Source organism: Zingiber officinale, chromosome 9A (genome assembly GCF_018446385.1).
Source record: "Zingiber officinale cultivar Zhangliang chromosome 9A, Zo_v1.1, whole genome shotgun sequence".
NCBI lineage: Eukaryota > Viridiplantae > Streptophyta > Magnoliopsida > Zingiberales > Zingiberaceae > Zingiber > Zingiber officinale.
This window is the reverse complement of record NC_056002.1, coordinates 133,633,805-133,646,009: the sequence shown is the minus strand read 5'-3', so window position 1 is coordinate 133,646,009 and position 12,205 is coordinate 133,633,805. Positions and strand designations below refer to the sequence as shown.

The following is a 12,205-nucleotide window of genomic DNA, read 5'->3' as shown; positions in this document are numbered from 1 at the left end:
TTTTTAAATATAGCCTAAAAATAAATCCATGAACACCTTAAACTCAAAGTGGATGGTATCATAATATTATTATAAAGATATATAATTTTTTTTTTGCCCTAATAATACTCACAAGTTTAATGACATTTCAACGACTTATATCTACACTTACCTTCCCAAAGTTTTGCGACATACGAGCCTCCCCAGCCATGAACTTAGAAAAACAAAGTTTTCAAATGGGTTACCAAGATTTCCTTCGATGACAAGAACGATATGCTTTAGTCGGTAACCTTAAGCAAGTAAAGAGCCTTCACAATCTTTGCTAACTTTTAGGAAGAACGAGAAACACTATTGATGAAAGATTCCAACACACCCACAAAAACATATGAAACTCATTGACAGATTGATTGGAGGTAAACCACAGATTATAGATACTTGACAATAAAAAAAAAGGCTAAGGTCATAACAAGAAAAGAGTAAAGATACGAATTACAACGGCGATTTGAGGAACATAGACCACATTATGGCAAGAAAATAATTCGTAAAACATTCGACTTTTTCTCTATGTAATGACTCTTTAGAATTTATCTAATTCTACACTGATATCACTAGCTATTTACATGGGGAAAAGACAACACAAATACAACAGGCGAACATAAAGTGTCAATTAAAAATTCCTGCATACTTAACATCATATAGTCACTTGACTGAGTACAAAATTTTAATTCAACAGTTGATGGTTGAGTTTAAAACAATCGAATTTACCAGCAACTAGCAACTCGACACTGGCCGCCCTTTGGGCATAGTCCTTAAAATGAGATGCCAATGCTACCACCTTGATAAATGATGATGAAACGTTTGTCAGCCCAACTTCTTAAAGAGAGATTAACAATCTCACCAAAAAGAGCAGCTAATAAACGACTGCAAAGTGGAAAAATATCCTTCAGCACACTATTTCATCAAACAAATAGTGAATGCAGTGAAACCATAATATAACCTAAAACTAAAATACTCAGTGGAAAAAACGGCGTCGACAACGAGTTGAACCAAGCTCTTCATAATCAGACTTGCTCACGCACATTGACTCAAAATCAGGGCTCGATGCTAACAGTGAACCACCTCTCCATATGCCTAGAATAGGACTGGATAAGGACCACAAATCATAAAGTTAGCATAGCACACAGTTTCACAGGGAACTCAACAAGGTAAAGGGCATACTCTTCTTGTGAAGTAATCTTCACTTGATAATCATCAGGAACAAGAGGTCGAAGCTCCATTTTTCTGAAAGAAGGAACGAGTAGTCAGTAATTATGTGTCAAATTTGATTTACAAGTCAGCAATGAGTTTGCTAATAATTACCATCTATGCCAAGATGGTACAGTATAACCAGTATCCTGTGTAGTCAAAATTGATAGAAGAAAAAGACGCAATAATAGAAAAATTATGCAGCACTCAAACAAGTTATGTGAGAGTTCATGCATTTTCATGGCCAATTCTAGGTGGTAACTACTGAGAGTTGAAACAATCACTGGCAAATAAACATGGAAAATTTCATTTGGTGTTTGCTAACATAGTCCTACTTATTTGTTGAATGATTTGTCATATTGTTTCCCATGGTTGAGATGTTCTAAATATCTCCTAAACTGATTATTCTTTTGTCATCCTAAACCCATGTTAAAACAAAATGAATGGTTTGAATGACCTCATTTTAAATGCAAATTGCTTTGTGAACCAAAAGTGGTAAAGCTGTATCTCAATGGACAATCTTGCAGGATTATATGCTTCAGCCAAGTGATATGGCAAGAGGAGAAATATGAAAGTAGAAAATTTTGTATTATTCGCTAGATGGATAGAACAATGAGATGAACTTCTATACAAGCTTTACAATCTAGTTGCAATGATAAATATAATAGACTATGAATCGAAAATAAAAGAAGAATAAAATACACACAGACTAAGTAGAAAATTTTATTGTAACTCAGGTCTGATCCTATTCATTTGGTTAGACAACTTGTTTAAAGTGGTTTGTTTCCATTTGTATCATTTTTCCCAGCAAAAACTTGTTTCCTAACAAGTTGCAGTGAAATTGTCTTCAAGGTTGATTGACCAAAATAGTAAGTTGTGGCCTCTTTTATAAACTTTACAACACTGATTCATCTGGACTGAAACAAAACAAAAATAAAAATGAATTATAGAGCAAATAGAAATACAGTTAACTGTGAAAAGTTTATTTCTACTACTAATTTTAAGGTCTTATTGTTTGCATCAGTTCAGCAAATACATAAGAGGAATTCTTACAATCTCTCTGCAAAACGAGGAAATAGTGTGCTTCCACCAGTCAGTAGAATGCTGCAACAGGACTCACAAAAAGGCAAAAAACAACATACACCCTGTAAGATTTCGAGCTATCTTAGATAAACTAAGAAATAACCTTCACCTTGTGCACAAGAAAATTAAGACTACCTTTCATAGAGTACAGGATGAAGAAGAGGATGACAAGAATTAACTGCTCGGACAATGCATTCAGCTAATCCTGCTTGGTTCATACCTTACAAGATTGAGAAAAAGAAAAAAAAGTAAATTTCTGCATAATTTATTTTTACAAACTTCATCTGGAATCTTGTAGTTTCTGTACAAATGTCCAGATAATGAACTTAGCTATTCAATATGAAGGATATTGTAGAACAATGTAACTATTAACTATTCAAATTCAATGGAAGTATCGACTAAATAGAGCCCCAAAGCTCTTCCATGCAGGTCTCTGAGGTAATTTATCATGTGGTGCTTATTAGAGGGAAGCAACATGAAGCATAATATTAACTACCTGCAACCACAAACATGACCTAGTTGCAACAAAACAACTTAAATGGAGCTGAGTCATCATTTAAAAAAATTTAGAAGGCTCATATGCTTCCCTAGAACAATTTATGAAATTAGTTTGAAATTTTTGCATGGAGAAAAATAACTCTTATAAGGCAATGCTTGAACAAGCTCACAAGAGTTAGTCTTACAATAAATCATCTGACCTTCCTTTGTGAAAGTAACATAGGACCAGTGTAACAGAGTATATATTATAGCCACCATTAAGGTAGTTCTCACATATGCCTGATACATGAAGATCTCAACTGAAGCTCTAGATTACTTAATCATCTAACATGTTCCTTCATTGGTATTTTTTTTTTATGGAAAAAATAAGAATTTGATATCATATAAAATAGTGATTTTCTCAATTCACTTGGACTTCAGTTATAATTATATCTTTTTTTAGAGGACGATTTTCATTAGAAATGTTCTTGTTTGATATAGTTATACAGATCTATGTAGTTGACCTTTATTGAGAAGGTAAGGCTCCCAGTATTCAGTTCATGAAAAAGAAAAGAGTTGCAGTCAAAAGAGAACCAAAAGAGTGAAAAATCAACCAAAGTCACCTGCAAAGAAGTAGGCAAGCCACAAAGAGAATGCCAAGCATATAAAAAATAATTGAGCCAGAAATATTTTTCACAATCTGACACTTCCTTTCATTCTAGCAGTACAAGAGATGGAAAGATTTCTCCAATCTCATCCTTTGCTCCTGTTTCTGGCCAAGGAAACAGAGGGAAAGGACACTAAGAAAATCTTTCCCAAAGCACAATTCCTTGTGTTTTTCCACCCAAGGAAACACAGCTTCAGGAAGAGGAGTAAAATAAACCCAAGCAATTTTGCTGGTATATAATTTGCATAAACAGACGAATAAAAACCTTAATTATTCCTCCAGCTAGCCAATTTTTATACGGTTTTTTATCTTCCTATAGAGGATTAGTTGTTCTAATTGTGAAACACTAATATAAACTAAGCTATTGATGTGGTACTTTATATCTTTTTAACTTAAACACTAATTTGTCCTGTTTTGGTTGACAAGCAGAATGTTCTGGTGCAGACTGAACCAGTTGAACCTTGATTTGAATATACAAGAATATATTTGTTCTCTCTCTTTGTAATTGCAAAGACTGTACTACTGTATAACTTTGACACTTGCAAATCTGGAAACCTTATAAGATAAATGAAGCAGAGTCAGATATAAGAACCACATACCAAAGCGAAAGCTAAAATATAAATTAAAAGAGTTCATATCACCTCTTCAGAGATATTGAAGCATAAAAGATAGCTATCTTGCAAAAATGCAATTAGACATCTGCATTATTACCCACTATTCTATTTCTCATGTTATTCCCAAGTATCCAGTAGAAAGGGCAAGACATACTACTAGCATATGAAAACACTTCTGACTTATCTAAATTGGAAAAAGGAACACAAGTAATTTTCATCTGTTCCTTCTTCTGAATGCATCTTATGTCAAATAAATTAAGGTGTTATTTGTAGCACAAGCTTTACCCACCTAAATCAGCAGGATGGAATAGCATCTCAGGCACAAGGAAGCGTTCATTTGTCAGGGTAAATTCCTTCACAGGAGAAAAACTATTAATATAGAAAATCTGGTTAAGTTCTAGATATAGGAATTATGATAAATTACATTTTGCAACAAATCAACTTTCATCCTCTGTTCTGGTTTTTCCAAATTGGAGGGTGAGAGTGTCAGCTCTTCCTTTTGTTCTGAAACTGTGGGCAATGTCTCATACGGCAGAGAAAGGTACCTCTGTGCTTCATCAAAGTCTTTGACATAGCCTTTAGTATGTTCAATACCATCAGGGAGAACATATGTGCACTTGAATGGGTTCTGTTTTCCACTTCTCCTGAAGAATCAATATAAACAAAATTCAGAAGAACAGTGCATGGAAGGACAACACCAACAACCAACCACACATTGTAAAAGAATTATTTATACAAGAGATTCCAATTAAGTCAAGGTTGACAAAATACTTGGTAGATAGAAAAGTGCAAAAGGTTTTAGTAGAGAAAAAAGTTCAAGAGCTCTTGGCAGACAGAGAAGTCTAAGAAGTATTGGCACAAATCCAAAGAGGTCCTGTTGATTGGCAGGTGATGCAGAAGTTTAAGAGGTTTAGGACACTTAAAAGGTCAAGTTGAAAAGAGCATGGCAGGTATTGTGGATGAAGACCTAAAGGCTCAAAGTCTCTAGGCAAATGGATAAAGACCTAAAGGTGAGGCTTCTTGGCAAATTGATGAAAGTCTGGAGGCGAGACTTAAAAGCAGATGGATGAAGACCTAGAGACGAAGCTTCTAGGCAAGTGAACGAAGACCTTAAGGATACTTTAGGAAAGGGATGAAGAGTTGGAGGCAAGTGCTTTAGACAAGAAGACAAGTGAGTTTTGAGAGATTACAAGGGCCTATAATCTTGGATTTGCTTCTAGATAGAGATCTACCTGGTTGTGTATTCGATCAAGGAACAATTATTCTGGGTTGTAGCTGACGAAAAAGCTAGACCTTGAGTACACTGGTGATCCTCTAGCAGATCTAGTCATTTGAAGGCATGTTTCAGTTGACTGAACAATTGAGTTGACTGGATAGTTGAATGCAAGCGTTCTGCTCACAAACAAAAGGGTTCTACTTCAACTTGAATCAATTGAAAGTTCAGTTAACTAAAGTGACTTGAGTTGAGTAGGTAAATTGACTAATGAAAATAGGAAAATAGTTTGCTTGTCGTTTGAATTGAGTCAATTGAAGATGTTTTGAGTTGACTTGTGAAAGTACCTATCAAATGGATAAGTTTGAGTTGACTACAATGGAATTGAAGATCAACTGAACAGATATCCAATTAGAGATTAGTTGTTGGCAGATAAAGCTTTAGTGATCAACATAGTAGTCAAGTGGAGCACATTTAAACCGACTAAATTAGAGAGAATGGTTGTATAAAACTTATCCAAGTTTGATTTGAAGGTAAAAATAAAGGGGCTAAGGGGACCTCAAGAACAACACTACTACACCTTAGAATAATTATTCTCTTATATTTCTAACAACCCCCAAGTGCTCTTGTTGAACCCCAATTTCTTTTATCTTGTAAAAGAAAAAAAAAATTGTACCAGATTTTTTCGCCTCTGAATTTTCAAGAGTGAGTCGCCTATCATTAGGTTGTCGAGTCGGACAAGGGCGTCCAAACCACGTTAAATACTTTGTTTACATTGTCATTATTTTATTTATGTTGTACTAACTTTGTTTAAACCTGGTCTTACTAGAGTAGTCAATTTTTATAATTTTAAATTTTTAGCTTTCCACCTCCCTAATCATGTCACTAATTCTATCACTAGCTTTTAACTTAAATTAGCAATAGTGAAGACATTTGTAAATTGCAATTGTCTTTAATAAAGGAGTGCTGAGTGCATATTCTCCTATAGCACAAGTCTAGAGTTATAGAAGAAATTTGAATGTTTTAACTTTAAATTAAAAAATGTTAACTACTTCATGGAACATGTTCTCTTTTGAATAAAAGGGTTATAATGGGAATGGTTGGAAATCTCATCCCGTGTCAGGCGACACAATTAAACGTTCTGATGTAGTGTTGAAACTCAATACTACCTAGCACAAGTAATCTATATTGTGTTGTTATGTCATATTGATGAGTACCGTGTCATGTCGACATTCGACAACTTTTGGCATACAACAATATGCATCAAGATGAACATTGGTTTTTTTAGCTTGTGTTCATAACAACACTATTAAAAATGTACCATTGTAAATGGAATACAAAATCCAAACTTAGGGATATGGTTGTTTTATCATTTTTTTTCTTCATCTCCTTCCCCTCCAATTGGCCACCGACACTATACATCTGAACATCGGCATGGTATCTGATACGAGTTGTATCGAGCGGGTTCCGGAGATGACGTAAAGATTCTGGTCAAGGTGATGTGGGGGTTAAGGTCGAAATAGGAAAGCAATCTCCATCTAATTCTGTGGATCACCTAGCTTTTGGGTCTCACTAAGGTGATTCTAGTGTAAAACACTCGAATGGGGTCGACTGGTTATAAACTTGGTCGGATATAAGAACCCTAGTACATTATTTTTAAAAATAAAAAATAAAACGACTGGCCGGGTAAATATTAAGTTCTCTGTGAACACCCAGCCGGGCAAAGGCCGGACAGGCCCAGAGATACTTAATCTTATATGTCTCTTTCAATGTAAGGATGGCAGGATAGAGGCTGAGCGAATAAAAGGTTTTCTCTGTACGCCCGGCCGAGCAAAGACCGTGCAGGCTTAAGGATTCTTGGCCTTCTAAAGCATTTAATAGGCACGAGACCGATAAAGGTCGAGCGAATATAAGACTTTCCGTGTGCGTCGGGCCGAGCAAAAACCGAGCAGTCTTAAGGACACTTAGCCTTCTCAAGCACTTAATAGGCGCGTGGCCGGATAAAGGCCGAGCGAATATAAGACTTTCTGTGTGTGCCCGGCTGAGCAAAGACCGGGCGGGCTTAAGGACACTTAGCCTTCTAAAGCACTTAATAGGTGCACGACCGGATAAAGGCCGAGTGAATATAAGACTTTCTCTGTACGCATGGCCTAGCAAAGACCAGGCGGACTTAAGGATACTTAGCCTTCTAAAGCACTTAATAGGCGCGTGGCCAAATAAAGGTCAAACAAATATAAGGCACTCTGTGAACACTCGATCAGGCAAGGCTCGACCAGGGTTTAAAATATCTGATGATATATTACTCCTAAAAGGAAGTTCTAACATACATAATTTATCCTATGGTTTCTCAAAAGGATCTTTGGTACCCTGTACACTATATAAGTTTCTGAACAGATATTTGCAATATTTAATATATGACAGAACAAAGTGATATAATATGGCCGGCCTTATATACCGACCGAGATATGCTCAGCAGACAACAATCGACAACACCATAACGACTTTTGAGAACTTGTCAGGGAATATTTCTTTGAGGCTTTCTTCAAAGATTATTATGTTTCTCATATTAATTGTAGCAGCATATTCTCTTGACTACCTCAGTAATGGTGCAGAGTATAAACGATAAAAGAGGTACATCTCTGGGTAGGAAAAAGATTCCTTGGTTTATCATGAAACACACAGGTTGTACTTTCTTCCATCACCTAACAAACTCTAACAAACCGGGGACCACCTCATGATCGCGTAGGTTATGTGAGGCGGTGTAAAAAGGGGATCCTCCCCGCTGGCAAGGTACACGAACTCAAACATTCGCATCTGAACTCTACTTCCTCGCTAACACTTCCACTATTGTTCTTCATCCACTTCCGGGAGATTGTACTAACTTGAGCGTCGGAGGGTCTAGTTAGGGATCCCTACCGGTGCTAGGTCACTAACGCTTTGTTAGATCATCTGATTGTGCGCAGGATCGTTGAGGAGTTTCTTCATATCTCAAGAAGTCTACTACCCTTCAACTAGCCAGAGCCAACACGCCATCTCGCAGCCTTCAGATAGGATTAGTATCAAAACAATATTGTTTGAATCAAATACTGAAACTTCAATATGGTTCGAGATGTTGAACCTTATTAATGGGTATATTAAAGATGATGGGTATCCTTCAACAATAATCAAGATAGGTCACACATTTTATAATTTTCAAAATGAACACCAATGTGATTTTTACGCTTGATAATATATAATAATTTATATAATATCATGTAAAATATCAAAATTTCATTATACATCAATTTAGGCATAAAATAGTAAGAACTAGTATTAATAATTTAATACTATGCAATAATTTTTGTTATAGCTCTACATTTAATACTTTACAACTCAATAATTACAAAATAATTAATAATTTTAAAAAAATGTTTATTTCGATTTGTTTTATTTTTATCACAATTATTGTGTTCCTCATTCCTCCCCACTAATCAATAAGATTGTCAGAATGGTCTTTCATTTGACTAATCTAATTCTAATACTAATTTTATGAACTATGCAACACACAATCAGTGATAATATAGAGGGTACAATCATTTGGTACCAATATAAAACTTTGAAATGATATTAATAAAGATACCATTAATAGGATAAAAAGTGGACAATTAGCATCGGTAAAAACTTTTGCATCACATGAAATTGTCGTATAACCCCCTCAGTTAACTATGTTACGATATATCTTACTTTATGATTTAAAATCAAGATATTAAAACTTAAAAGGCAATTCTAAGCAGTAGGTAGTCAACCCACTACTTAGCGCCTAATCAGAAGGCATGTCCTAGGTGGGGGTCTAGGCAGTTTAGTTAAAATATTATGAAAATAAGAACATAGATTCAAGTTTACAATCATAAAGACGATAAAAGAATTTTAAATAGATATAAAGCAATAGGTTACAAAAAAAAAAAATACATGTTGCTTATAAAGGATAAGATGAAAAAGATGAAGAAAAGTATAGAGGTGTAGGACTACTAGAAAGAAATAAATTCTGGAGATAGATGTGTAGGATTACTAGGAGACAATAGAAAACATTAGATGCAATTTTGTTTGAAAATAAAACAAGTCAAAATAGGATGAATCATGTAAAAAAGAGCTGCTTAACCGATCAAACCAGGTCAAAATAACTTAACCTTTAATTTTAATGGTGTGATGAGATCTACTTAGTTGATCCAAATAATTGGGACAAATGACTTGTTTTTACTCTAGCACCACATTATCCAAATTTTTTAACATGTCGTAACTTCTTTTTGATGCACAAGCATGTTTCAGAAGTCATAAAATTTTAGGTGCAGGAACAGAATGCTCAAAAAAGTTCATACATGCACTTCAGTAGATCAGAGTATCTACACATTGTAGGAAACAAATCCATATTTGAAATTCACTACTCGACAGCATCACCTATATAAAACCTATAGAACTAGTCTCATTCACCATTCAAATCTTTAGCTATATAGAAAAAGCAGGTCCAAACTGAGTAGTGGAAAACAAAAATAAAAGAAAGGCAACCCTAACCAAGAAGGGTACATATCAGAGTATCTTGTTTTGCAGGAATGCTTGTTGTTCATGTGCTAACTCATTGGTATCACGGGAAGAAAACAAGTTGAATACCCTCTGGAATAACTACCTCCCAAAAATAAAAGAACAATTCAAAACTCTGAAAAACATTTTAAGATCATAGATGTGAGTTGAGGGCATAAGATTCATGTAGCTCACCCCAAGTAGGTGGGATTAAGGGGTTGCCCAAATGTTGTTGTCAGGATATAACGTTTCTATATTTTCCCATAGTTTAGATGGAAAGATAAATGTTCCATCAAAATTGATAAACCATTATGTTTTCAGCAAGAACATAATGGTTCAACACTACTGGCAAGGATATCCACGAAAAATAGGCGTTTTGATTGAATGACAAAGGGCAGCTCAATTGATAACTAACCTTGCAAGGCGGAGATCCCGTGACACATCGAGAGAGACGAAGCAGAGCTTCTCTTTGGCGTGGTCAATGATGAGGGTCTCATCCATGACGTTGACGGAGCGGTACGAGACTAACTCCTTGAGGTAGTTGGTCAGGACCTTGCCACCGAGGTCGAGGCGCTTGACCGCGTAGTTGAGCGTGAAGTTTTGGAGCACGGGGGCGGCGTGGGTGAAGGAGAAGCCGCAGTCGACCACGAGGCTGCATTGAGTCTGATGACAGTGGGAGTGGCCGCGACTCGCCTCGAAGAGGTGGACGAGGGAGGGGGAATCGGCGACGCAGAGTGAGCGGAAGCCGAAATCCTCGAACACGATCTCATCGGTGACGCGCTGGACAGAAGGAGGGTTGAAGAGAGGCTCCACCAGGAGGAGCGAGGAATGGTTAGGGTCGACGCGAAGGAGGGTTCGGATCACTCTGTCCCACACCTCCCTCTGGAGCTCCGGATTGACGAGGTAGCCGCGATCGAAGGGCCGCCGGAGGGACACGGAAGTGACGTCGGTGTCGGCGGCGCGGAGTTCGTCCGCCACCAGCCATTTCTTGGAGGCAGGAGACTTACCGACGCAGTTGGGGACGATGGCCACGGGATCCCTATCTCCGCCAAACCCCGCCTTGCACAGCCCCGCCCCATTGTCGATGACCACCACGCTCCCTTTGGACATCTGATGCGATCTCGTCCGCAACTTCCTAGCCGCCTTCTTCTATCTCTTCTCAGATCCGCCACCTCTCGCCGCCTACCCTCGCCGTCCCACGGAAGCACGAAAATAGGAGAAGAGGGAGGCATAAATTGCCTCTGATTTTATTATTTAAAATTTTTTTATTAGTAGAAAAACATCTGTATAAATCTATTCAGTATTTGTCTATTGTGTGTGTAATAATCGAGTACAACAAACCTTCGGTAAAGTAGAGAAAAATTTTTAGGATATGTTTGATTTAGGAGAATGGGATTGTGAATCATTGATTCTCATTGTTAATGTTTGGATTATAGGAATAAGAATATAAATAAGGGAATAAATCCTTGAAATTGGATAATAACTCATTCCCATGTACCTCCCCTTCAATGAGCTATTACCCTATTTTCATTAATCAAAATATTCCCTTATTCTAAAAATACCTTTGACCTAAAACTAAAATTTTCTCCCTTAATATCAAATATCAAAATATATTTATTTATTTATTCTTTCATATCATTTCTTTTTCCTTGTTATCTCTCATCATATTTTCTCTCTCATCATCTTATCACACACTTTCCCTCTCCTTAATCTCTCTTATCACATTCTCTTTCCTTTTTTTTCTCATTACACTTTCTCTCTCATCATACTTTCTCTCTCCTCAATCTCTTCTATCGCACTCTCTTCCTTTTTTTTTCTCATCATATTTTCTCTCTCATCATACTTTCTCTCTCCTCAATCTCTCCCATCACACTCTCTTTTCTCTTTTTTTCTCATCACATTTTTACCCTCATGATATTTTCTCTCTCCTCAATCTCTCTTGTCACTCCCTCCTTTTTTTCCTCAACACACTTTCTCTCTCATCATACTTTCTCTCTCCTCAATCTCTCCCATCACACTCGCTGTTTTCTTTTTTTCTCATCACACTTTCTCTCTCCTCAATTTCTCTCATCACTCTCTCTCCTCATTTTTTCTCATTACATTTTCTCTCTCTTCATCCTCTCCCATCATACTTTCTCTCGCATCATATTTTCTCTCTCATCGCTCTCTCCCATCACACTTTCTTTTCTCATTTTCTCTTATCACACTTTCTCTCTCTTCATTTTTTTCTCATCACACTTTCTCTCTCATCATTCTCTTTCATCATATTTTCCTCTCACATTCATCTTTCTCTCACATATAATTTTTTCTCTTATTTTCCTTTAAGGATAAAAAATGAAATTTTGATTTATTCCGATAGAAAATATGCAACTA

General features: G+C 36.5%; 1 protein-coding gene across 5 annotated transcripts; it reads right to left on the bottom strand.

The window, feature by feature from the left end:
• Positions 1-654: 654 nt before the first annotated feature.
• LOC122020805 (actin-related protein 6-like) lies at positions 655-11,054 on the bottom strand. Of its 5 annotated transcripts, none has more exons than XM_042578829.1 (8): positions 10,248-11,054; positions 4,490-4,709; positions 4,355-4,418; positions 2,443-2,527; positions 2,278-2,328; positions 1,198-1,260; positions 1,059-1,121; positions 655-900 (listed from the first exon to the last, which is right to left on the bottom strand). In XM_042578829.1, exons 1-8 carry the CDS (start codon positions 10,940-10,942, stop codon positions 789-791), a joined length of 1,353 nt encoding a protein of 450 aa, XP_042434763.1. In that variant the 5' UTR covers positions 10,943-11,054; the 3' UTR covers positions 655-788. The 5 variants fall into 5 exon arrangements, with proteins under 5 accessions (XP_042434763.1, XP_042434765.1, XP_042434766.1 ...); XM_042578831.1 differs by having other exon boundaries at positions 656-900; positions 977-1,121; XM_042578832.1 differs by having other exon boundaries at positions 656-900; positions 992-1,121.
• Positions 11,055-12,205: the final 1,151 nt, after the last annotated feature.

Coding starts and splice junctions, on each gene's coding strand:
- LOC122020805 (XM_042578829.1), bottom strand. CDS start 10,942: ATGTCCAAAGGGAGCGTGGTGGTCATCGACAATGGGGCGGGGCTGTGC. Junction 2,329..2,442: donor CATCCTGTACTCTATGAAAG/GTAGTCTTAATT, acceptor GTCCTGTTGCAG/CATTCTACTGACTGGTGGAA. Junction 901..1,058: donor AGCCCTGATTTTGAGTCAAT/GTGCGTGAGCAA, acceptor TCCACTTTGCAG/TCGTTTATTAGCTGCTCTTT.